Source organism: Anastrepha ludens, chromosome 2 (genome assembly GCF_028408465.1).
Source record: "Anastrepha ludens isolate Willacy chromosome 2, idAnaLude1.1, whole genome shotgun sequence".
Classification (NCBI taxonomy): domain Eukaryota; kingdom Metazoa; phylum Arthropoda; class Insecta; order Diptera; family Tephritidae; genus Anastrepha; species Anastrepha ludens.
This window is the reverse complement of record NC_071498.1, coordinates 18,694,212-18,718,122: the sequence shown is the minus strand read 5'-3', so window position 1 is coordinate 18,718,122 and position 23,911 is coordinate 18,694,212. Positions and strand designations below refer to the sequence as shown.

The window sequence follows — 23,911 nt, the reverse complement described above, 5'->3', positions numbered from 1 at the left end:
AGCTTTCCTATGCTTTCAGTAGCGGCGTTATTAAGAGAGAGTTTTATATTCTCCCACTCTGCATCGATATTTTCATTTTGGGCGTGCGGCTCATACTGGTGCAGAAATAAGTTTTGAAATATTTTCGCATTTGTAGGGTGTGCAAGTTGTCTTGTGTTCCATTTTGGCCTCGTTAAACCTTTTTCTTCCTTGTGCATGGTTATGCGATGATTAAATTTTATTTTTACTAGAAATTGATCGCTATCAATATTTGCACTGCGGCATGAGTGAACGTCTGTTATTGAGGATTCCCACCGTCTCGATATTAAAACGTGGTCAATTTGATTGGATAAGGAGGTTCCAGGGATTGTCCAAGTCCCTTTGTGAATGTTCTTATTACGGTATAAAATAATTCCAAAAAGTTGCCTTATAGTGCCATCTTGGGATGCTTTGAATAAAAATTATACATCAAAAATAGATTCCTCATTCCAAAAATTCCCAAGTACAGAAATTGACCTTAGAGCTATGCTCTTATAATTCTATGTAGAACCCGAAACTGCTAGGAAATATGCCTAACATAGGTACAAACACAGCCTATGATCAAAAAGTACCGGGTTGAATGTTTTCTTCGATTGTCAAGGCGTAGTGCACCATGAGTACCTTCCATCGGGCCAGACAGTCAATAAAGAATATTATTTATTCGTTTTGAAGCGTCTGAGAGATGCTGTACGCCGCAAACGGCCGGAAATGTGGGCAAATAATTCTTGGATTTTGCATGATGATAACGCGCCGAATAATGTTGGATCATTTGACCAAACACCAAGTAAATACCATCGAGCAAGCACCGTATTCACCTGATATGGCTCCGTGTGACTTCTTTTTGTTTCCCAAGTTGAAGTTAACACTTCGTGCAAGGAGATTTCAGTCGATAGAGGAGGTCAAAGAGAATGCAATGAGGGAGCTGCACGCCATCCCTTTGTCGGTCTACCAGGGGTGCATGGGGACTGGGTTAAGCGTTGGCACCTGTGTGTGTTGCTTCAGGCGGGTTATATTTTTAAGGAGATCAAATAAATTTGCCTGGAATTTAACTCTATTTTGTTTTATTTAAACAGTCCCGGTACTTTCTAATCGTAGGGTATATAACTTTTATATTCATATAAGCAGAATATATTCATATGAATCGTGATTGCTGATGAATTTCGGAGCATTTTGTGGTCTCGCGGCCTATTCAGCGGCACAAGGGAACTGCTACCAAATTTCCATACTTTTTGGATCATTTAATGACATGAATTTCAACTGGAAATATTTCGAATTAAAAATGTTTATTAGTCAATTACAAATGTTATAGAAATATTAAAATTATTAGTAGCCCTATCCCGATTTCGTTACTCTCCATTTAACCAGTTTTTTCTTCGATCCTTCTTGCAGATGACGTCATCGAAGTCACGAGAAGCGTAGCATGGAACATTTTATTTAAGTACAAATTTTATACATCTTTTGGCGTAAATTTCGCATAGCCAAGAACTACTCCAGTATCCATTTGTAACCTTGGCACCACCAGAGTTTCTGCTAATTTTGTAAAATTCCACAGTCAGCCGCATATTTTTGTAGTTTTTCAAAAGCCTAGTTATTGAAAGTCTAAAATGCCACGCCTATATAAAAATGGCAATATATCCAACATAGCCCGCACATAGAGCGGATTTGTATAGGCTTTGTGTCGGAACTTGTCGCCTTCCTCCCCCGGCTGAATCAGCTTGAATAGACTGGCATCTTTATCCGAAGGCAGGAGTATTAGAACCAAATGTGTGAAGGTTGTGCTGTAGCCTATGTAATATATATATACACACACACATACATATGTTAAAACACAATTTGAAAAATTGCTAAAAATACGATGCCGCTTACCCCAAAAGCCATGCTTCAACATACTTATATGCAGCTCATTCAGTTTGGGCAGCGGTTTGCCATAATTGAGCAGCTTCAAGCACTTAAGTAGGTGAGTGTGGTAGATTCGTATGAAATGATCGAATTCCCAAATGCGCAAATTGCTCACAACCGAGCATACGATCAGTTCCCATAGATCCTGTGCCGGGCTGCCCCACTTGCACAGCTGGTAATCTACGAAGCGTATTTGATTCACTTCGCCATTTGAGGTGTAGTTCAGCATTATATTGCTGGACCAGAAGTCGCCATGATTGAGCACCTTGAATTCGTTGGGATCTGAGTTGAAGCAACCCATGGCTGCATTGACGAATTGCTCGGCATTTGGCTGAAACAAAGGCAGGTAAAAGATCACTGCGTTAGTTATTCATACTGTTATGCGCAATGCGGTGGTGCATGTTTGTGGTGTTGTAAATATCTATTGTTTGGGCGTACTCACAATGCGCTCCACATATTTGTCGTAATCTTCTAAGCCCCACGTCGCCATAGCTATCTTGTAGCTTTGTACACGTGCCTGATAAGATTTCGATTTTTGATAGTTGGCAGGTAGATAACTTTTCTGAAATTCATCCGGATATGCGCCGTGCTTCTCGTGCCATATGACGCTGGCTGCATGGAATTCGGCGAGCTTTTCCAGCACACGCTTCATGTGCGGCATGTCGAAGCCTTTGAGTCTGTTGATGTTGCGGAATTTCTTTGTGTTCAGATCTTCGAGTACAATAGTAATGCGGCTGGATTTTTGCTCGATCCATTGGCATTTGGGTGCGAATATCACGTTCTTGCCAAGGTCATGGTAGAGTTGCTCCAGCTGAGGTAGAATGCGCTCGTACATGAGTTTCTCTTTCGGAAAGAGATTCAGTGCATTGATAAGTGTGCCGCCTTTGTCGTCGTCCAGTGTTGTTTTTACAATGTACGACTTCTGTTGTGTGTAGCCATCTGCAGTAGTAGTAGAGCGGAGAGAGTTAAACGGAATTGGATAAAACAAACAATGCAAGTTGCTTGATGTGAAGATAAGCTAATCAGTTATTGTTTTGAAACTCTTTACGCACACTAGTGCAGCAGTTCATTTACATGTATATATATTTCCACACAAATACATACATACATACATACATACATATGCAAACTGCTTTTACAATGCGAGAAATCTTTTATGAGACAGGTGTGTTTGAGTGGCAAAAAGCAAACAATTCTAAATCAGAAAAAATATTTTTTTTTTATAATTCCTATTATACTCGTATGTAATCTCTATCTATAACTTCGGTAACATTTGCGTAGTGCTTTAACAATTCATTTTTAAACGACTATTACTTTCGATGCCACCAACTGCGCACTTTTACCTATAAATATAGCAGCTAACCTTTTAGTTCAATGTCCATTAGGATGCGCATCATGAGCGATGTGTAGTTCTCACCGGGCGGTGTAGCGGGGATCGGTGTCAATTTTAGTATTTTGTGGAGATTTGTATCCTCTTTATGCAGTATCTTCTCAAAATATTTCGCATTTATCCATTTGGGTATTTCCAATTGTATATTTGGATTGAATTTGCCGCTGTTGTCCGGCATGATTGCTGTATTTGGCAGTAATCTCGACAGACTCACAAATTATTGAAAACAAGAACGGCGTAAATTAACAATAATGACTAGACGCGTGAGCCCACCTTCGTAGCCCACCGTTGTTGAGCGGTGACTGGAGGCCGGCAGTCGCATTGCGTCTTCGACTCGCTATCAGTTGACGTATTTCAACGTAAATATTTGTATCTAAGCCCAACAGTGGGTATGGTATGTAGTATCATTGCCATGGCGCCACACACACTTATGTAGACATCTGTGTGTATGCACACACCCGCTTTCTTGTCAACCATGCGCTCTGCGCTTACTTTTTCTTAACTTGTTTAATCAATTCGTTGAAGCTGAGCAGCGGCTGACAGTTGTGTACAATTTCTTGTGTTTACCCGAATGGCTCTCACAATCTCGCTCTCCGTATACTAATATTTACGCAAAGAGCAAACTTTCTTTAGTGTTAGTGGGAAAACATTAGATATGATTACACTGACAAAAAGTATAGTTTCGTAAGCTGCATATTTAACGAAAGTTTATACAAGTGAAAGTTTATCTGAAGTGGAACTCATCTACCAGATAGCAGTGACAGTTTTTCCAATTCTCATTTTTCAGCAGCTATCCAAGTTACCAGTGACATTTACTCAAAATATTCCGTAAAATTATTTACATGATCGCGCACTGTTTCACGGATTCGCATGTTGGTCTTGTTGGACAAGGCCAGTTTTTGGTTCAGCAGCCATGCCTGCCAACAAGCCAAATTGCCTTAAAAAATAAATTATTATTATTACAAAAAATGCAATACAATAATAAATAATTTAATATTATTTACAATTGACGTAAAATTTTATATTAAACTAAAAATTATTCACATTTCAGGACTTTTTTTGCGTTACCGAATATTATTAATGTTTAGATTTGTTTATAATAATAAAATATTACATGAATTAATTCTTCAGCAAGCAACCGGTAACATTGTTCGTTTTTTCACTTTCACATCACTCTGGTCAAGCGGAAAAAATTGTGTCTGATTTGAAATAAAAAGGGTTTCAGGCATCAAACACATTTCGAAAACTAGAGTGAATAAAAAATAGTTTAAAAAAACTAAAAAACACGCTTTTATTGCCATTCGAACTAAAAAGTATAAAATAAATTTTAATCACAAAGAGACCTATAATGAAGTAATAGCACTTGAACGATCAGTCATAGTCAACTACCTACCTATAACAAAAATTAAGATACAAATAGAGTAATTCAAATTAGAGTTAAAAGCGTGGGATGCTTGATATAGTAAATATTACAATCATTCTATTGGCAACTACCTATGTACAGAAGGTTATGAAAGTGAAGCAAAATGCATCCCACGCTTTTAACTCTAATTTGAATTACTCTATTTGCATCTTAGAGTTTGTTATAATTCTGTTCTGAGGTAGTTGACTATGACTGATCGTTCAAGTGCTATTACTTCATTATAGGTCTCTTTGTCATTAAAATTTATTTTATACTTTTTAGTTCGATTGGCAATAAAAGCGTGTTTTTTAGTTTTTTTAAACTATTTTTTATTTTCTACTTTTTAGTTCGGTTAGCAAAAACGCGTGTTTTTTTTTTTTTTTTTTTTAACTATTTTTTATTATGAATGAAAATTATTGTTATCATTGCAGTCAGTGAATTAATGATTCGATATATTCGTGTTATATTTAATATATCGGCCGTGATAAAGAAGTAATCGGGATGAAGAACTTATTTCGTGGAGGGAGCCTGAGAAGCGGCTACCCCACTCCATTGGCCAGTTTTTTTTCGATTTTCGTGGTGTGGTGCACCATGAATTCCTTCCACCTGGCCAAACTGTTAATAAGGAATATTATTTGAGCGTTATACGTCGTTTAAGTGAAGCAATTCGTCTAAAAAGACCAGAATTATGGGCCAACAACTCTTGGTTTTTGCATCACGATAATGCACCGTCTCACACTGCACTCGTTCTTCGTGACCATTTCGCCAAAAATTCCACGCATATCGTTCCGCAACCACCGTATTCGCCTGATTTGGCTCCGTGTGACTTCTGGCTATTCCCAAAACTCAAGAAACCACTCCGGGGAACGCGTTTCGAGTCGATTGAGGAGATAAAAGCTGAATCGAAGAAGGTGCTGATGGCTATATCGGAAATGGACTATTTGGCATGTTTCGGGGATTGGAAAAATCGTTGGCATAAGGGTATTTCATCGAGAGGGGATTGTTTTGAAGGGGATGAAATTGATTTACAAGAATAAATAAAGTGTTTTCATTTTACAACCAAATTCACCTTACTCTTTACCCACAGGTAAAAAAAGAAAATATTAATCCTGGCAATCCTAATAAGGATAATGGAAACCTTTTATCAAATTATTGCATTGTCATCGGTCCTTGATAGGTGTGCAAAATTTCAAGTTGATCAGATTTTTAGAAGCCAGTGAAAATTAAGCTCAAAGATTCCGTTACATACATACATACATACAACCCGACCTAATAAAAGTGTGTTAAAAAGGAATGTCTTTGCTTCGAATCAACCAAGATGCATCTATGTATTAAGGGGGGGAGCCTGCTTTAGAGGCTTCAAAAAATCGATTTTTTTTTGCATAAATAAATGTCCTCCCAAACTATCCAAGAATGTGTTCTTAAAAATTTCAGAAGCAAATTCAAAATATTTTCGGAATTACAAAAGAAATTGTGAGCAAGCGTCGAGCAGGTATACGAGCGGCCGGATCGCTCGCAGTGCGATTTCTCGGTTTTTTATTTTTACGATTTTTGCTAATTCGCGGGAAAGATAGGGAAAAAGTTAAACGTCCTATTGAAAAGAGATTACATTGATTGTATTCGGAATTAAATTCTCTTCTAGTTGAACCTAAAAAACCTTAAGAAAGTTATGATTAACCCACTTTTTAAACAATCTAAAGTGAATTTGTTTTTCCATGAAATGTTGAATTTCTCACTTTTTGTTTAGTTTTCTTGGTTTAACTAGAAGCTATACTATAGTAAAATAAAATTCTTTTGGGTTTTTGGTTTCAGATGAAAATTTCGATCTGCATCTTTCACGCCGCACGACACATGCACACTCGAGGCGCCTCGGCAAAATGCTTGTACCAGGCGTAATATGACATATATTTTAATGAAAAAATTTGAGAAGACTGTTGAAATATGTAACAATAAAACCTGAAAGTTTCGTTTCAATCGAATATTTCTTTCCTTCCCAAACACATTAAATCATGCTGAAGAGGTAAAAGCCAGTTCAGAAGCATTTTAGGCATCGACGGTTTCTCTTTATATATTCTTTCAAGTAAAGGTTAAATATGCATAAGGAAAAAAGATTTAACAAGAGGGGACTTCAATGCCAAGCACATCAATTGATGATCTCGACTAACAATAACAAAAGCACCTGAGCTACGGAATGCTGCCAACAAGCTGCGCTATGTCGTTATGACGGTTTGACATACACTCTAAAGGACCTAGTCAAAAATTCTGACTGAACTCCCCCAAGAACCAAAAATAATAAAGAAAAACAAATTGGACGTAAACTTTCAAAATGCCAAAGGATATCTTTTATTCACGCTTCTACCAGAATCCATTGCCGAAACCTTGTTATTTTAGAAAAAATGTGATTTTGTCTTTTGTTATGATACAGAAACATAAAGAAGATGCTAATAAATTTAGTTCTTACAGGCCGGTTTCGCTTTAGCCTTTATTAAAAAAACTCTGCGGAAAACTGTTTGCATCCGAGGGAAACCAAACTATTTCTAACAAAATATTTCTAGATGCTAAAGTTTTTAATGAAGTTTAACCTAAAGTTGGTGCTCGCTTAGCTTATGTAGATACGCTCGTATCACATATTAGTAGCAGATACTTCAGAATAAGGTATGGTAAACTACTTTCTGAGCTAAGATCACTTTACTCAACACTTTATCTATAGTATAACCCACTTGTTTCCCAATTTTGTAGATGCAAGAGTTAGTGCATGAAACTAGTTCACGTCCTATTAGATTAGGCTAGGTTGTATCGGCTGTCCATTATGGGACACGCCCAGGGCTATTGTGATGTCGCTGGGAGAACTTTTCATTATTTTTCCTGAAACCAGTGTGTACTTTTCCAAAAATGTAAAACATCCTTAGTTTCCATTGCACTGAGATCTTGCAACTATTTAAAAATTGTGAAACTGGTGAATCTACTTCCGGATAGAGCAGAACAATGTTAAAGAAGATGCGAGAACGTATTAATGCAGTATAAATATAGTGGTTGGCCGGGTATAAATCCGGTCGTTGCGGTAACATAGAACGTGGAAACGTGCAAGATCGTCTCATTCGTGTCATCTTAACAAATAGAAATATTCAACATAACGACATCATGATAACTGGATTCTCAGTTTCTCACACACACATAGCCAAATACTTGGGTATGGCACTTGACGCCCAGCAAAAGTAAAAAGAACACATAAAAATAAAAGTCAAAGAACTAAAGATCAGAATTTAGAGTGACTTAATGGATGGAAATTTAAACTCTTCTTTCAAAAAAAGCTGTTTCAGTTACGGAAAACTACTGCGAGTGATAACACAAATACTTAAACCAAAGTTCTTAGAAATATTGTGAAAATATAGAAAATAAAGGACTCGTGTAGACTAATGTCAAGAAATGTTGAAAAACTTCAGCCACGGTGGTTCAAAGCATCTCCATGACAGTAGTAGGTTAGGAATCTCGGATACGTATACATGTGAGTCGAAAAAGTAGCAATTGGCAGTATACCTAGGTGTATGTAGGAGCTGTATCCAACAAAAGATGTTCGCGGAAGAAGCACTTCAAATGGTCGCCTGTTTCGGTAGTGTTCGTAAAATCAGCTCATGTCGCGACTGTACCACTAGAGAAGTCTAACACAGTCAATTCTGAGTGGTTAATAATCATTTGTTGGGCAGAAGGTTTCGGAGAATTAAGGAAAACCAACCGTCGAGGACCAAGACAATGCGAGCTCACACAAGAGAGTTTTTGAGCACTCAAAAGATTGATTTAAGGGGGTTCTAGTCTAGAAATTAAAAAATATCAAATTCAAAACTCGATAGTTTAAGTATGCAAAAATATCACCCTAAAAGGATTTTTCAAAATTCGAATTATTTTCGAAGTTGCAACTATTTTAGTGGCGCGACAGCTAGACTGGTTTGAGCGGACGGCGAACTTTAAACGTATTTTTTTCTCGAAACTGCTTCTTTCGATACGATCGGCACGATATCTCAAGTTCTAACCAACCGATTTGCTTGAAGTTTATCATGAATATTCTTTAAATATATCTCTATCGGATGAAATACGAAAAACTGGAAATTTCAATTTTTTAATATGTGTAAACAATTCGAGAAAGCTTAAAAATTAGGGAAAAATCGAGCTCAGTTTTTGAGTTGCCGCCATATTATGAAAAAAAATTTGTTTCCCTTTTTTCTGCGTCATACGATAATGACATTCATATTTATTAAGAATTTGTCGTCGTTTTTTTTTTCAGATGACCACAAGGGTCGACATCGTGACGACGAGGGCACTGCCTTTTGTTTTCCCCTTCCACTTCAAAGGCGCATAATTCCATAAACATTTTTTTCTTTTTAAATTCATTTTGTGTGCACTTAATATGTAAATAAATAAATGATAAAAAATGGATAGTAAAAATATTAATATCTTTTTTTTTATTCACCGTCAAAAAATGCTCGAAGTTCGGGCCTCTAGACTCGAATACCCCCTTAATTGTTCATCTGCCTTAAAGCCGTAATTTGGTGGTTAATGATTTCTTTTTGTTCTCGAACATCAAACATAAAATGCGAGCATCTGAAGTAGCTGGTGAAGCCTTTAAAGAGCTCGTTTTGGAGGTATCACTTCTAAGTGGCGAAAGTGCTTTTAAAATTGGTGTCACCGAGTGCAGAGGTATATTGACTTCCTAGGAGAATATTTTGAAAAACAATAAAACCATTTTAAGGGGTTATATACAGTTAGAATTTTCAAAACAATGATGCTTTCATTTTATTTTCTTAATGTTCATATATTAAAAAATACACACAGAAAAATTAATATCTTTCCGGTGAATATTTCCGAAGTTACACGCAAATTTGAAAAGGCGTTTCAGAGTACTTGAAAGTACAAGGCAAACTTAAACGCGTTTTTCTCGAAATGGTGTTTTCAAAGTCAGTGGCCAACATTACTCAAAAATGGCTAAACCGATTAGTTTCAAATTGTAAGCTTCTTAAACATATGTTGTAGTTATTAATAGAAGATTTTTTCTCACTGATAATTGTTTTTTTGTTTTTATAAACAATTTAAATAAAAATCAATTTTTTTTTTTAAGAATCCGCCATTTAGTCAAAAAAAGTCGATTAATTACTAGATTTAACATTACTTTAACGAACTCTGTTTGGTTTTTTAATTTCAGAGGATCCATTCCAGAGATATAATGGTCACCGGAAAACTTTTTTTTTGAGAGGAGCTCCCGGAGATCAGCTTTAGCTCCTTTCCAAATTTTTTATTTTTTAATACTAAGTCATAAAATACAGTTAAAAGATAACATAATATGTGTACAAATTTTTAGATCAATAAATTTAAAAGTTTTCTCAGAAAAAATTCTGGAAAATTCGCTTTTTTCGGCCTTCTAACTGTATATAACCCCTTAATTATTATTTTATTGTGTTTTCATTATTAGGCGCAAAATATGATAGGCAACCCTCGTATTTGCCTATTTTTCAACTGCTTATTCAAATCAATGAATATTCAAAGCGTTCATAACTTTTTAATACAAAAGGCCATGTAGTCTACTCGGGTTAGCGATTTGATAACTATAACCATGTTTACTTTTTTCTCAGTGTATTTATGTACACATATACATACCTATATATGTACATACGTATATATTTTCACAAAATCTCTCTTGCGCTTTCCACATTTAGAGTGAGGCTCTTGTTTATTCTCCTCCCATCGCTGACGATTAACTTCATGCTATGTTTTTGTAGTTGCGGCCTTCATGAGCAGTGAGGAATACGAAGTTGCTTCCACGTGCTTCGAATATTCTTAGTAGCAGAATTGAGAGGGAGATCAATTGTTTTGTTTGATGTGAATGCTAAATAAAAACATTGTGAAAACATAGCAACGCGGAATTGTTGTGCTTAACAAGCATCAATAAAATCAATAGACGCGCACTCTCTGCACATTCACAAGCAATAAATTAATGCAATCACAGCTCTCTGATAACCATTAAAGTTTGAGTACCAAAGTTTATTGAATTCAATTAATTTTCGTTTCTAATGGTGAATCTATTTATTGAAAAAAAAAAAAAACAAATATGTATAATAATTTTTGGTTCTTACTCTCCGACTCGTGCTTTGAAATTTGTTCTTAAATTTTCTTTATAAAATATCTAGAAAGTGTACGCTTGGTAATCGACTCAATAAGTTTAATATACATATTTATACTCTTTGCATACTCGTGGGCACTACCGGGTGTGTTTTTTAGCTGCATATGAATAACCGATATCGATAATTATAGTTTGACAGCTCAGAAGGGCAAACTGAGTTCAAATTTCTGTTCAGCTGTTCATGAATCGCTTAACGCCAGAGCAACGCTTCCAAATTGTGGAAATTTACTTCGAAAAAAACTAATTTGTTCGCGAACTTCATAGAGCGAAGTGTAGCAGAAGACGCCGCAATGTCAGTTCATCGTCGTTCTCAAATTGTTGGCCTTTAACGTTCGACTACGTGGAAATTTTCCCATAGAGATCTTGACTTATGTATATATATATGTATTAGGGCGGGTCGATTTAAAAATTGCTCATTGCTCGTAGGGATCAAAATAAGAAACTTTGCCGAAGGAACCATACCTCTAAAACGAATTCTGATGTCCCCCAATTTGGGTCGAACGAAAAATCCCACTTTGACCCATTTAGAGTGCTCCAATCGAGTCCAAATATATGACCCACCCCCACTAACTTTGGACGGCCGATCCACCCATGCCAGTGGCACACCCCCTGGAACTCTCCTGGGGGCTTTCCCATACAATCATTTCAAAATATCACCATTTTTGGCCTTTACATGAGAAAATAAACTAAAAGGTTCGACCCAAATTGGGAGACATCAGAATTCGTTTTAGAGGTATGGTTCCTTCGCCAAAGTTTCTTATTTTGACCCCTAGAATATGATTTTCACAGAGCAATGGGCGATTTTTTTGCCTCCCCACAAATCGACCCGGCCTAATATGTATTTATATATGTATAATATAATTGGCGCATACGCCCTTTTTGGGTGTTTGGCCGAGCTCCTCCTACTATTTGTGGTGTGCGTCTTGATGTTGTTTCACAAATAGAGGGATCCACAGTTTCAAGCGTACTCCATGCGGCAGATATTTTTTATGAGGAGCTTTTTCATGGCAGAAATACACTCTGAGGTTTACCATTGTCTGTCGAGGGGTGACCTTCTTCTTCAATTTGGCGTTTCACCGAGACTCGAACCTACGTTCTATCTGAATAACGAATGGTAGTCACGCACCAATCCATTCAGCTACGGCGACCGCTATGTGCCTATAAAATACAGCTTCGTCCAAGAATTGAAGCCAAACAACTATCGTTTGCAACGCATTTTTCCTGGTTGGGCTCTTTTAGGTTTATTATTCAGTTCATCAGATTTATTGGAAAAATTAACGAAAAATTGGATACATTCGAAAAATAAATGTAATGAAATTATCTACCAGTTTATAAGAAAAAAGTATATTCCAACAAAATTTTTGCTTTATATTATCATTTTAATTTCTCAAGCTCTTTAAAAATACCCTTTATATGCGAGTATTGCAAATTTGTTCTCTCTGCGGTTGTTGTAATAGTATAATTAAATATGTGTAGATATATCCACCCTGTAGAGAAAAATACTAGTTGAGAATTAGAGTACTACCAGTCCACTTCTCAGGTCAACCAGTTCGTGTTCTAAAAAGAAAAAACAAAAAAACCAAATTCCTTTAAACACTAATAAAGTAGAATATAAAAATGAAATTAAAAAATTGTAAAACAACTAAAGAAGTAAAATTTAAGGTATTCTCTTTAGGAACATAACCCAAATTAATGCTGAGTAGTTTAATTTCGGATTAATATTTCGTGTCCAGTTACTACGAAGATTTTTCTGAGAATAAGTGGAGAATAAAATTGCTTCGAGTGCTTTCAAAAGAAACTGAAAAATAGTGAATGGAAATAATTCATGCGTAAATGGGTTGAAACATTTATTTCTTTAGACTGTTTAAAGCTCAAACTGAGTTGGTGTTGCTCTAATCTTACTGACTTGTGATGCGAGACTGCATGATATGAGTTTAGAAATTGCAACGCTAGCAACGAAGGCTATCAGCTATCTAAATACTTATGAAATACAAAGTTACAAAAGCTAGAATGCTAATCGACCTCATTGCTGAATGAAATTCGGGTCCCAAAATGCGGATCTTCGGCGACTTGGAAATTATATCGTTTTGGAAGATCGTTCGGCTTCAAATCTTGGACCAGCTGTATTTTTTACGTTTTCTAACCAAGATCTTTGCGTAAAATCGCCCAAGTAGTGCCGTAAGATTCTTGGAATCGATTCTTCTGGGTATTCAGCAAAACTCTCATTTACAGCGGCAATATTCTCTTCACTGCGAACTGTATATGGTCTAATCGGTCGTGTACGAGTATCATCTAATAGTGTAAAAGTATTTTCAATTTTATCCATAGTTTGCCAAATACTGCATTTGCTAGGGCGGTCATGTACACTACATATAAGTTGGCCTGAGCGCGCGATGAACACTTTTCACAGAGCGTTGATTTTCGTAATACATTTGTACGATTTGTAGACGTTGTTGAGGCGTAAGTCTTTACATGATGAAAAGTCAATGAATAGTGAAATAAATGATGTATTTAGTGTGACAGCAGACTCGCGTGATCTGTCAAAAAAAAAAACCAAATGGGAAAAGTACCTCCAATCTGATCACCCTTTATATACTAAATGCAAGATGTACTTACTAGGTGTAGAAAATTATATATAAATGTATCATATAAACAATTTTCATATTATTTTAGAACAAGAAAGCAAGTGTTGGGCGAGCCTTCACGATAAGCAAGCTCGGGAAAGTGTTGTGGCGTTCAGAAGCATCGTCTGAGCTGAAAAAAAACCGGATTTTTAGAGTGTCAAATTCAAAACCGCGCCATTTTGTGAATTTTTTTATTATTTTTCTATGTACAGAGTGGGCCAAATAAGACCTACTAATGGAACCCTACATAGAACACAACACGTTAAAATTATCCAGTTTTTCTATTCTTACACAATTAACCACGCAAATCGATTTTTTAAATAATGTTTTGAAGTCGGATGAAGCGCATTTCCATTTAATTGGATATATCAACAAACAAAACTTTAGATTGTGGGGCTCTGAAAATCCAATGGCAACACACCAACATCAGTTGCACCCATCTAAATGTACTGTTTGGTGCGGTGATATGGCCACTAGAGTTATCGGTCCATATTTCTTCGAAAATGAGGATGAAACGCCGGAATCGGTTTCAGGAGCTTCTTACAGAACATTGATTGAAAACTTTTTGCGGCCAATGGCGGAGCAGTATCCTAATTTGTGGTTTCAACAAGATGGAGCAACTGCGCATACTGCTAGGCAGTAGTCTTTAGTATTTAGTAGGTCTTATTTGGCCCACCCTGTAGTAGCGGGACATAGCTACAGTCATACTGATTAATAATTGTTTGGTTTTTGTGTTTCAGGTAAATAGAAGAGCCAAAATGGACAACACCATCCAGGTCAAATTTTTCGGGAGTATTAACTTTAGCGGCATTTTTAAAATTATTAAAATTAAAAAACATTTTTTTTTCATTTTTGCATGTAAAATAAGTTATATAAAAAATTAAAAATTTAAATATCGTTTTTAATTTTTGGTTGTAAAAAAAAAGTCCTGAAAATACCCTAAATTTTCGAGCTCTAGACCACCGGGACCTCTTCAGTTAATAGGACTATGAATAAGTTCGTTTCGGTTTTACAACAGATGGCGTAACTTGATTATTATTCCATCGATCCACATTTCCAAACATTCATTGGAGAGCTACTGTCGTAAGGCACAAACGTCAGTATAAGTTTTTTATTTGAAGCGTAAACAACAATATTTTTACCACACTTGAAAATGTCGAATTTCGTGCCAAATAATGTGTTTTTGCGGGGAATTCTTCTTCATTATTTTAATATGAAGAAAAAAGCAGCCGAAAGTCATCGTATCTTGGTGGAAGGTTATGGTGAGCATGCTCTATCTGAGCGAACGTGCCAGAAGTGGTTTGCACGCTTTAAAAGTGGTGATTTTGGCTTGGAAGACGAAGAACGCGAGGGTGCGCCGCCAAAGTTCATGGATACCGAATTGGAGGAATTGCTCGATCAAGATCCGGCTCAAACGCAAGAAGAGGTTGCAAAAACTTTGGGAGTTGATCAATCAACCATTTCCAAACGTTTAAAAGCCATGGGAATGATCCGAAAGGTAGGCCATTGGGTGCCGTATGAATTGAAGCCAAGAGACGTTGAACGCCGTTTTATGGCATGCGAACAACTGCTTCAACGGCACAAAAGAAAGGGTTTTTTGCATCGAATTGTGACTGGCGATGAAAAGTGGGTCCATTACGACAATCCAAAACGTCGGGCAACGTATGGATACCCTGGCCATGCTTCAACATCGACGTCGGCGCAGAATATTCATGGCCTGAAGGTTATGCTGTGTATCTGGTGGGACCAGCTGGGTGTTGTGTATTATGAGCTACTGAAACCGAATGAAACGATTACGGGGGATGTCTACCGACGACAATTGATGCGTTTGAGCCGAGCACTGCGAGAAAAACGGCCGCAATACGCCGATAGACACGACAAAGTTATTTTGCAACATGACAATGCTCGGCCACATGTTGCACAAGTGGTCAAAACATACTTAGAAACGCTCAAATGGGATGTCCTACCCCACCCGCTGTATAGTCCAGACCTTGCGCCATCCGATTACTATCTCTTCCGATCGATGCAACATGGCCTGGCTGACCAGCACTTCCGTAATTACGATGAAGTCAAAAAATGGATCGATTCGTGGATTGCGGCAAAACCGACCGAATTTTTCACAAAGGGAATCCGTGAATTGCCAGAAAGATGGGAAAAAGTAGTAGTAAGCGATGGACAATATTTTGAATATTAAATTTGTAACCATTTTACGTCAATAAAGTTTCAAATTTCGAAAAAAACCGCACGAACTTATTCATAGTCCTATTATTTCGCAGTGAACGATTGTCTTACTAGGCAATTCAGGGGGATTTGTGCAGCAAAATCAGCTAAGCCAGCGCCAAGTGGCACAGTCGCAGTTGAGGCAGTTTATGCACAGCCGGACGGGCTGAAATATGTAGCCAGAGCTCCACTAGTTTTCCCGACCTGTGTATTCACGTAAGTATCATACTTGGATTGATGAGGTGCCGACACACCGATTTAATTAATTCAGTTTTTAATTTTTTTTTTGTAGCAATTTTGGCTAAAATTTAACTTTTTTGTATATAGCTTCCTCAGTTTTGAAACTATGCCGCTAGAATATTTTTGATAATAATAATTTTGAATGACCGAAAAAAAATTAGAAGAAAAAAAAGCACTAAAATATATTGCAAATTTTTTTTTTGTGTAAAATATAGTATTACATTTTTATATGAAGATTTAAACAGTTTTTCATCCTAAAATTTATGAAGGTAGGCAGGTGAAATGGTTCAAGTAGTCTGGGATTCCATTTTGAGACCTCCAATGGGCAGTTATCTACATCGAACCAGACTTGTTGATGTACTGGAGAAAAGGAACGCCCAGTGACCTTAATCATCGCTGGATCACTGTACGCCCTCGTTAGGTCCGAGCGGAACTTTTTCCATTCATATTCCCTCAAGGGAAGAGTGGGTGGGGTGCCATTTGGAGGCAAGGCATGGAAAACATGTTTACGGATGGCTCAAAGTTGGACGGAAGAGTTGGTGGGGGAGTATTCTGCGAGGAGCTCCCCATCAAGCCCGAATTTAGGCTTCCGGGACACTGTAGTGTTTCCCAAGTGGAAGTAGCCGAAATTAAGGAAGCAGTGGACTGATTGCTTGCTTCTATAATTACTATAAATGACGTATATTAAATATCTACTCCGACAACCAAGTGGCAATTAGGGCCTTGGGCTCGTTGTTTATGCTTTCGAAATTAACCTGACTACTCTCTTGATTGCATCCGAACACCTCGATATTAAGGTCATTTGGGTTCCCAGTAACATCCGCACAGAGGAAAACTGCGAAACTGATGAGCTGGCTGGATAGGGGACTCTGAAAACGATTTCATCGCAAAATCAAGTAGTTGGGGCTCTTTTGAGAGCTACTGCAAAGATGGGCCTCGCTTTAACTCAGCGAGCGCTGGGCTATGGCGAAAACGTGCAAAGTCGCGAGATCTTTCTGGCCACGGGTAGATTGGGGTCTCACGAGGGAAGTTCTAATGCTAACAAATCCGTAGCACTCGAATTTAGTAGGTATCCTTACCCGACATTGTCCGTTAGGTGTCCATGCGGTGAGGCTTGGGATTGCTTCAAGTCTTTTCTGCAGAAGTTGTTTGGAGAACGAGGTGAAATCATCTCAGCACCTTCTTCCCAGCTGCCCTGCTCACGTCGGAAAAAGGTTCAGCCATCTGGGCTCTCACGTTTTCGCTACACCGGCGGGTAGTGTGGGTTTAAAAATCACACATGTGGTGAAATTCATCAGTAGCTTCAGTACTGGTTAATACAAACGTAAATCGGCATTCTCTAATCCAAAGCCGCTTCTCCCTTTTCCTCCACCTGTCTGGTTTTTTCCTTTCTCCTTTTCCCTCTCCCCTCCCCCTGTGTCCAAGTGAGCCCCACGCAAGGGCTGCCATTTACCATAACTATGACCTTAATCGCAGGCTCCTTCTCTGGAAGGTCCCCACTGCTTCTGCCATGGGAGTTAAATGGTAAATCTAGCTTTTCGATCGTCAATTGACTGGTAAACACAGCTACGAGTTTGTAAATTGAATGGCGTGGAGTCCCCAGAACTATCCGCGTCCTTCGTCTATTGTACTGTCCCCAGAACGGCTTCAAAATAGCACACGGAGAAATGGAGTTCCATCTCTTCTGCGCTATTCTGAGAAATAAAATACGGATCCTTTTTAACAACAGTCGATGTATAGATGGGAGGCCTCTGAGACCAATTCAATCGACCCCTTCCTGGCAAGCCCATCAGCAATTTCATTTACCTCTATGTTCCCATATCCTGGAACCCAGAACAGGGAAATGTTACCTGCACATCCAAGAGTTGCGATCTCCTGCTTACCTGACCTGTTTAGATCTGCACCATGGCGTCATCAGAGCCTTGATCGCAGACGAACTATAGCAAAAAATATTAATATCTCCCTTGCTCTCGCATTCTCTTAGTATTCTGCATGCCTGCAGGATCGCAAAGACTTCCTCCTGAAAAACACTAGCAGTATTCGGCAGTTTAAAGGAAATAGATGAATTGGCTGACTTAGAAAAACAAATCTGCTCCCGACTCCCGATTCCATCTTGGAAGCGTCAGTGGGGACAGGGGTACCAGCATCGGTACAGATTTGTCCCTCGTTCCAATCCTGCCTACTTAGAAAGATTGTCTCTTTACGGCCCTCGATTCACGGTCTCTTCGAATCGAGGGGCCTGTACAAAGTTTAGAAATACGGTGTTAACTGGCTGAAAACACTACCAGGTCCTTTGAGAGGCTACCTCCAAAGGCCAACCTCCTTTAATCTCCTTTAACATTTCTTTTTTGACCTAACACAATGCTATGCGGCTTCCAGCGGCCCATGCACAATTTATCTTTTTCTTATGTAGTTATGCGATTTCAACTCAAACCGCCAATACCAACTCAAGTAGGCTATTTTGAGTTACTGATTTCCACTTAATTCACTCAGTGTCCTGGTGTTCTTTTACAGGTCAGATGCAATAAGCATAGAACTGTTATTAAAGCTCCACTGATTGACACAGCCGGCACTTGACGGGCCTTCAATTTGTTCACGCCGATTTCACTAGCCATAAGTGAATTAAAAAAAAAATGTATCATATTTTTCTCTTTTTATTCACATCAAAAGTTTCTATCATACACTTCACTTCTGGTAATTGAAAGTATTTTATAATTACCACTTCATGAGAAAGCAATATTTTGCTGTTTTTTCGTGAATATTTGCATTCCACTTTTAAAGCTAAGTGAATTATAAACAATGGATATATAAAATTAATTCACTACTAAAAGCCCTTAATTAACGCCCTTATTCAATACACATATCCATACTTATATTATGTAATGCACGTCTTATCGGAATACCCTGCCACCCACATCCATATGTGGGAACTAGCCAGCTACGTATAAGAAAAGCTTTCATGATTGCCCACCACTTAAGCGGCATTGACTTTCTCCTTGGGCTTTATCTTATCACATCACATTCTCTTTAAATTTTGGTTCATGACTATACTGATTTAAGTTATTTATTTAGCAAATATCTTGAAATGAAGTGCTTAAGTACAGGGTGATCAGATTGGAAGTACTTTTCCCAAGAGGTTTTAGAAAAGTGTTCATCGCGCGCGCAGGATCCGATGAGGCCAACTTTTGGCTTAATGGCTACGACAGTAAAAAAAATTGCCGTATTTAGGATGTGGAGCAACCCGAAGCCATTCAAGAACAGCCATTACATCCATTGAAAAAAACCATTCGGTGCGACCTATGGGCTGGAGGAATCATCAGCAACTATTTCTTCAAAGACGAGGCTGGCACCGCTGTAATAATGAATGGCGCGCCATGATAAACGACTTTTTGATGCAGGGAATCGAAGCCCGTGATCTCCACAACATTTAGTTCCCACAAGACGGCGGACGGCGCTACTTGCCATATAGCCTGTGAAGCAAAGGGTTTACTGCGTCGTCGGGTCGGTGAGAAATTTAACTCTTGCCTCGGATCAGTCGATTAACCACCAAAATCGCGTGATATCACACCTTTGGACTTTTATTTGTGGGAATATGTAAAGTTTAAAAATTGGGTTGGGGAATAAGTTCGAAGCGTTTTTACCCAAGACTTTTGTTTAAATAAAAAACAATAATTATATCAAAAAGTTAATCAATTATATATTCGTCGTTGCTGTTTACAACCTCCTCCCACCTCTCGACCAATTTGTTGATGCCGTTCCGCCAAAAATCGCTTGGTCTAATGTCAAAAAAGTTGTTGAGCCTTCAATAATAAGGGACCTGTTTGTTATCGAGGGTGTTGCCTTTCAGATCGTTTGAAAAATAAGGGAGCGGAAAAGATGAAAATCGGTCGGTGCAAGGTCCGGAGAATACGCCGGATGCTAAAGTACTTCCGACGAGCTCTTGGAGTCCAGCTTCGACGACTTGTGCAACATGAGCCCTGGAGTTGCCGTGGTTTGACCATGTCGATCAGGTCTTTCCAGCCGAATAGCCTCATCCACGAAGTGTAGCTCCTTGTTGACCGTGGCATTCTTTTAGAGCATTTCCCAGTGCGCCAAGCCCTCCCAATCCCACCAAACACATTCATGATTCTTTTTTGGATGAAGATCCGGCTTGACTCTCGACTTTGGCGTCTCTCCTGGAGCCAACCACTCCTTTCTTTGCTTAATTTTGATGTATGGGCACCATTTCTCATTTCCCTTTGCGATTCGGTACAAAAAGTGCTGTTTATGACCGCGTGTTGCTGGATGGCCAGCGAGATGCTGAGAAGGAATTTGAAGGCGATTTTCCTTGTTTTTTTTTTCATTGAGATCGTGAGGCACCCAGGCTCACAGCCTCCTAATTTTTCGGTAAATCCCATTGAATGAAGGTGATTGAGAATCCTTTTATGATTCCAGTTCCTTTCGTCGGCCAATTCAGGATTAGTTTGGCGACCATTCATCTACAAAAGTTATTTGAGACGTTCCTCATCGAATGCAGAAGGCCTTCCGCTCACCCTTTCGGTGTAAAATTAAACAAAATATGAAAACGCTATGAACTTATTCCCCAATACTTTGTGGATAAACCAGCCTCGATTGAGGCATTGGAAGTCAACATAATTACAGTTATTCACGAGATACCGACCGCAGTCCTCCAGCGAGACACTCAAAATTGTTGCTTACGGATGACCGAATAACGGCGCATTTGCGGGCAAAATTTGAAATTGATTATCATTAAAAAGTAAATCTCGTGAATGGTTCTAAATAAAAGTAATAGGGATTACCCAATCAATTTGAATTTTCGTTATTTTATTTCAGTTTAAAATCTCATACCTTTAAATTAACCACCCTTTACTCAGTACTTAAAACAAAAATATGAAATTATCTACAAATCCATATTTGACTCATTCATAATCACAGAAATTGAATAGCCCACGGTTGTGATAAAATGGCAGGATGCCCAACATAGCCTCCTTGAATGCCGGACTTGTGTAAATTTTCAGCCTAAAGCGCTGGGCCTCCTCGCTCGGACTTAGAAGTGAATTCATGTTACAATCTTTATCGGTGGGGTATAATACCATCGCCAAGTGATTGAACACTGCAAAAAATGCTAAGAGGGGCAGAAAAATTCTTATTTTGAGTAAAATTATCAAAAAGTGCGAGTTTTACCATAGAAACTGTTATTCTCGCGGTACATATCCATTTGCAAGTCTCGCAATTTCGGCAGACCCTTTTTGTAACCCAGCAATTCGAGGCATTCCGTAAGATGTTCATGGTAAATGGCCACAAAATGCTCGCATTCCCTAATGCGAATATCTTTCGCCGCCGAAATCGTTATCAGAAATAGCAAATCCTCAGCAGGACTACCCCATTTACAAATTTGATAATCGATCAGAAGTGCATCGTCAACTCTGCCATTTTCTCGATACGAGTACATCACATTACTGCTCCAACAATCGGCGTGATTCAGCACGTTGAACGAGTTCTCTGCGGTAGCGAACCCACGCGTTACAGACTTCCAATACTGATCAAAGGTAGGCTGGAAGTAAAGAATTATTAAAAATAAATATCAGCTATTTCACAAATCGTATTTAGTTACTCACAAATTTTTTCAAATATTTGTCAGCATCTTTCAAGCCCCACGTTACCATCGCTTCTTTGAATTGAACAACCTTTACGTCGAAAACTCTCTTGAACGATTCGTAACCATTTTCTTTAGCGAAGCTGAATTTAAAATTTTCGGGATAGGGTCCATTCTTTTCGAAATATACCACTGATGCAGCAAGAAACTCCGCCAGCTTTTGTAACGTTCGACGCATCCCATCCATATTCAAGCCCTTTCTGCCATCAGCGTTTACGAAGCCCTTGAGGGTTAAGTCCTCGAATACGAAGTTAATCCGATTATCTCTGGCTTCCGCAAGTAAACAACGAGGAGCGAGTTTCACTGGCTTGCCAGCATCCTTGTACAGTTTCTCGAAAGCGGGTAAGAACTTGGCGTACATTTCCAATTCTTTTGGAAAATAATTCAAATTTTGAACTTCGCGGCCACCGCAATCGTCATCCAGCATTGTTTTCATTACGTACGTTTTGTGCTTTCTCGAGCCATCTAATAAGTAGGTAAATATGTATTAAAATACAGCGTACAACTACAAAGCAACTACAAATGGAAATTAATCCATCTTACATTGTAAAAATTAGCTTTAAGTAGCTCGCAAATTGATGGGAGGGCTGAATCTTGAAGTATTCAAAATTCAAATTTAGAAAGAGAAAAATAAAAGCGAGCCTTATGGCATATCAGGTGAAGAAATACCTTACTTTACCTACTCAAATATGAACGAGACGTTATCAATAAAACGGTCCGCGGATGACATATGGCAAAAATAAATTTTTTGTTTTTTGGTAGGACTGTTATAAGCTTACATGGCAAATTTCAGCGTGATATGTCACATAGTTTGTTTTCTGTGCTACTGTAAACAAGTCAAGCTCGAGTGTGTTCTTCGAATTTAACGATGGAAATTCAAGTTGAACAAAGAATTTGTATGAAATTTTGTTATTCCAACAAAATTTCGGCTTCAGACGCCTTAAAAATGTTGCAGACAACTTATGGGGACTCTGCTCTATCGCGTGGACGTGTTTTCCAGTGGTACAAATCGTTCAAAGAGGGCCGTACATCAACCCAAAAAACCACGCCAAAGTCGCTCAAAAATTAAGGTTATGCTGACTGTTTTTTTCGATTACGAAGGTGTGGTGCACTCGGAGTTCCTTCCGCAAGGCCGATCGGTTAACGCTGAATATTATTTAGACGTTTTAAAGCGTTTGCGCGAGAACATTCGTCTTAAAAGGAAGGAATTGTGGGACAACAAGTCATGGTTCTTGCATCACGCTAATGCACCAGCTCACACATCACGTCTTGTTCGCGATTATTTGAAGAAAAATAATGTTAATATCGTTCCGCAAGCACCGTATTCGCCTGATATGGCTCCATGTGACTTTTTCCTGTTTCCCAAGCTCAAGTTGCCGCTCCGTGGAAAACATTTTGAGACAATTGAAGTCATAAAAGAGAATTCGAAGAACACACTCGAGCTTAACTTGTTTACAGAAGCACAGGAAACAAACTATGTGACATGTCACGCTGAAATTTGCCATGTAAGCTTATAACAGTCCTACCAAAAAACAAAAAATTTATTTTTGCCATATGTCATCCGCGGACCGTTTTATTGATAACGTCTCGTTCATATTTGAGCAGAAGGTATAACTGTTTTAAGGTCTAAAAACTTAGCGCACCATTACTTCATCAAAATCGCTTATTCACTTATTACTATGCAGTAGCTAAATTTGAGAAAAAATATCGAATGTGAATAGAACCGGAAGCCATCATTTTCAGAACGCGTCCACTTACCTTTCAAAACTAAATCCAGGTGAATGCGCAACATAACGGAAGTGAAGTTCTCGCCTGGAGGTGTGGCTGCAACCGCTGTAAACTTAGAGATCTCTGCATAGTCCTCTCCATCTTTCTCCAACACTTTTTCAAAATAGTCGGCACTTATCCACTTGGGAATGCGTAAGTTTTCGTTTGGATTTGTAATTTTACCCATTTCAGCTCACAAAAGCGAATAACACAAAATAGTATTGTTGATCTGTTGAAATTGTCGCTCGAAATGCGGAAAAACATTGAAAGGCTGGTGCATATTAGCGAAGGTGGAAAGCTTTTCAGTGCATGGGCGGCAGTTAAAATTCAGTTGAAGATCTTTTTCAAGAAGTGAGATACGAGGTGGGTAATCAAATGCTAATAATGATAACATTAACATTAACATTAACATTATCATTAACATTAACATTAACATTAACATTAACATTAACATTAACATTAACATTAACATTAACATTAACATTAACATTAACATTAACATTAACATTAACATTAACATTAACAT

At 38.2% G+C, this 23,911-nt stretch overlaps 1 protein-coding gene across 1 annotated transcript; it reads right to left on the bottom strand.

Moving 5' to 3' along the window:
* Positions 1 to 1,159: 1,159 nt before the first annotated feature.
* Positions 1,160 to 23,681, bottom strand: LOC128857750 (uncharacterized). Its single transcript, XM_054093898.1, has 9 exons — positions 23,377 to 23,681; positions 21,581 to 22,083; positions 21,147 to 21,516; positions 20,884 to 21,087; positions 3,581 to 3,680; positions 3,281 to 3,516; positions 2,360 to 2,856; positions 1,885 to 2,248; positions 1,160 to 1,803 (listed from the first exon to the last, which is right to left on the bottom strand). Exons 1-9 carry the CDS (start codon positions 23,570 to 23,572, stop codon positions 1,607 to 1,609), a joined length of 2,667 nt encoding a protein of 888 aa, XP_053949873.1. The 5' UTR covers positions 23,573 to 23,681; the 3' UTR covers positions 1,160 to 1,606.
* Positions 23,682 to 23,911: the final 230 nt, after the last annotated feature.